The sequence below is a fragment of the Physeter macrocephalus genome, chromosome 5 (assembly GCF_002837175.3).
Source record: "Physeter macrocephalus isolate SW-GA chromosome 5, ASM283717v5, whole genome shotgun sequence".
Classification (NCBI taxonomy): domain Eukaryota; kingdom Metazoa; phylum Chordata; class Mammalia; order Artiodactyla; family Physeteridae; genus Physeter; species Physeter macrocephalus.
In genome coordinates, this window is record NC_041218.1 from 57472697 (window position 1) to 57475412 (window position 2716).

General features: G+C 32.7%; 1 protein-coding gene across 5 annotated transcripts in view; it reads left to right on the top strand.

Annotated features, from left to right (window-relative positions):
• The window catches only part of ANKIB1 (ankyrin repeat and IBR domain containing 1), a 137979-nt gene that overhangs the window by 48846 nt on the left and 86417 nt on the right, over positions 1-2716 (top strand). For all 5 annotated transcript variants that reach the window (XM_024127813.3, XM_024127823.3, XM_024127815.3 and 2 more), the window contains exon 2: positions 713-991. In XM_024127813.3, coding sequence (XP_023983581.1) covers positions 804-991 — 188 coding nt within the window. In that variant the 5' untranslated portion in view covers positions 713-803. The remainder of the gene's footprint in view (positions 1-712; positions 992-2716) is intronic.

A 2716-nucleotide genomic window follows, 5' to 3' on the forward strand; every position in this document is an offset into this window, starting at 1 on the left:
TCTTTAATTCTTCTAGGTCTTTGTTAAACCTTTCTTGCATCTTCTCGATCTTTGCCTCCATTCTTTTTCCGAGGTCCTGGATGATCTTCAATATCATTATGCTGAATTCTGTTTCTGGAATGTTGCCTATCTCCACTTCATTTAGTTGTTTTTCTGGGGTTTTATCTTGTTCCTTCATCTGGTACATAGCCCTCTGCCTTTTCATCTTGTTTGTCTTTCTGTGAATGTGGTTTTTGTTCCATAGGCTGCTGGATTGTAATTCTTCTTGCTTCTCTGGAGTTCTTATATGAGCAAAATTTCCTACATTTTTCACTCTCCTACAATTTGGCTGAGTCAGATTTATACATAATTTATACAGGGATTTAAGTGTATTCAACCATAGATTTTAATCAAGCTCATTTCCTGCCTATGTGAAGGAGAAAATTGAAAAGCACATTTATGTAGGTAACTTTTATAGTATAAAGTGCAGTCTGTGAAACCTTAACAGTTTCTGAGTGGAAAAATGTTACAGTTTTAACAAGTTAATTTGGGCAACATTAAAAATTTGAGACTTTTTGGCTATTAAGATAAATTTGGTATATTTAGTATATTTGTTCCCTTACATATGCTTCCTAGATTTCATTAGTGTTCCTAATTATGATACTGTTTCTTTAGTATACTTCTTCATAATTAGTTTTTCACAATCTAATTTAATAATTTTTTCCTCCATTAGAATGTGAAACATGTTGCAGAAGCATTCAAGAAGTGGCTGAAGGGGGAAGGAAAAAGTGCCACTGCCTATCAGAAAAAAAACAAAACAAAACATGGGAAATACAACCACCAAATTCCGTAAAGCACTCATCAATGGTGATGAAAACCTGGCCTGCCAAATATATGAAAACAACCCTCAGCTAAAAGAATCCCTTGATCCAAATACATCTTACGGGGAGCCCTACCAGCACAATACGCCATTACACTATGCTGCTAGACATGGAATGAATAGAATATTAGGGTAAGTATTACTGTAAACCAATTGATAACAAATTAGAGAAAGGGGGAAAAAAACCCTGATCTTTAGAAAATATATGCATACATGTGTGCATGTTATGTGGTATTGTAGTGAATTAAACTTTCTAGAATTGAATGTGCCTAAATTATTAAGTATGATTTTTTATTATGCCTAAATTAGACGGAAGGTTTCAGTAGTGAGGTTAGTTCACATAGTCTTTATACTGTGAATACATTTTGATCCTCAGTATGTTTCATAGTATGAACTTTTTATAATAGTGTAGTGTTTAATTTACAACATTTCAATTCTAGAAAAGTACTTATCAACTCTCAAAAAATTGCAGGGAATCGTGCCCTAGGCAATTTAAGTTGAAAAACTAATGTGTTTACCTTACCTATTCATGATCAGATTTGAGTTTCCTTCTTTTAGTGGGGTTCAGTTACTTGAAAAAACTTTTCTAAAAGCAAAATATTTGCTTGAAACTGAAAATACTAAGAAACTTTTAAAAAATCTCTTCAACAAGAAAGCGTTAGTGGCAGCAAATATGTGAAGATTCTTCCTAATTACATGGTGTTTGCTAGCTTATAAGATGAAAGAAGCAAAGGATAGAAAAGTAGTTCCAAAACAAATTTAGTCTTTAGAAGTAGATTATTCAGTTATGGAAGTCTGATGCTAAAAGAGAAAGAAACACTTCTTTGCTTATGCAGTGAAATATAATTCTTAAACCAGTATCCTGAGCCCTTTCGAACTTGACAAAAAACTTTTCTATCCTTTCTCTATTTCTTTTTATACAAATTTGTTTTTCAAAATAAGCTGCTCTTTTTGGTATCCCTGAATCATGCCATGTGTGTTCTGTCTGCCATGTTCATTGTGCTCTTTCTGCCAGGAGTATCCCACTCCTCTCAGCTTTCTCTTTCTTACCTAAATTTTAGCCTTCCTTCAAAGTCCTAGGCACACTTTATCTTCTTAGCCTGTCACAACCCATAGGAACGTCAGTCTTTTTCTTCTATGGTTCTTTTTTGTTTGTTTGTATTACTTGTTTGGTATACACTATGTCATTGTATTTTATAATTTTGTGTATCTTCTCTTTGGCTACCTAAATTACAGCTTTTTTAGAGGACCTTCTTTATACTTCTAGCATCCAGCATAGTATCTTACACAAAGTAAGTAGAAATTTTATAAAATCATTGCACAGCAAATATCTTTATGATCAGGATTTGTGAATGAGAAAAATTCCATAAATAATTTAGGTTATCCAGGCCTATGACTGTCAAGTAGTTATTTCTGTAACCTCTTAAAAATAAAATAGGTATTTCTTGACTTAAAAACAGGTATTTCTACAACCTCTCCATTTTGCCTTTATCTTTTATTTTCATTTCTTGTAAAATACCCACTTAGAAGAAGCTACCTCCAACTCATCTTGTTATATTTTTTCTTCCAAAACTGGGTCTTCCCTATGTTAATGACACTAACATATTGTACTAATAAAATAATGGCAAACACATTGAGGCCTTGCTATTTTCTTTGTTTGTTTGGTTTTTTTGTTTGTTTGTTTGTTTGGTTTTTATTTCCATTACTCTAGGAGATGGATCAAAAAAGATCTTGCTGTGATTTATGTCAAAGAGTGTTCTTCCTATGTTTTCCTCTAAGAGTTTTATAGTGTCTGGTCTTACATTTAGGTCACTAATCCATTTTGAGTTTATTTTTGTGTATGGTGTTAGGGAGTGT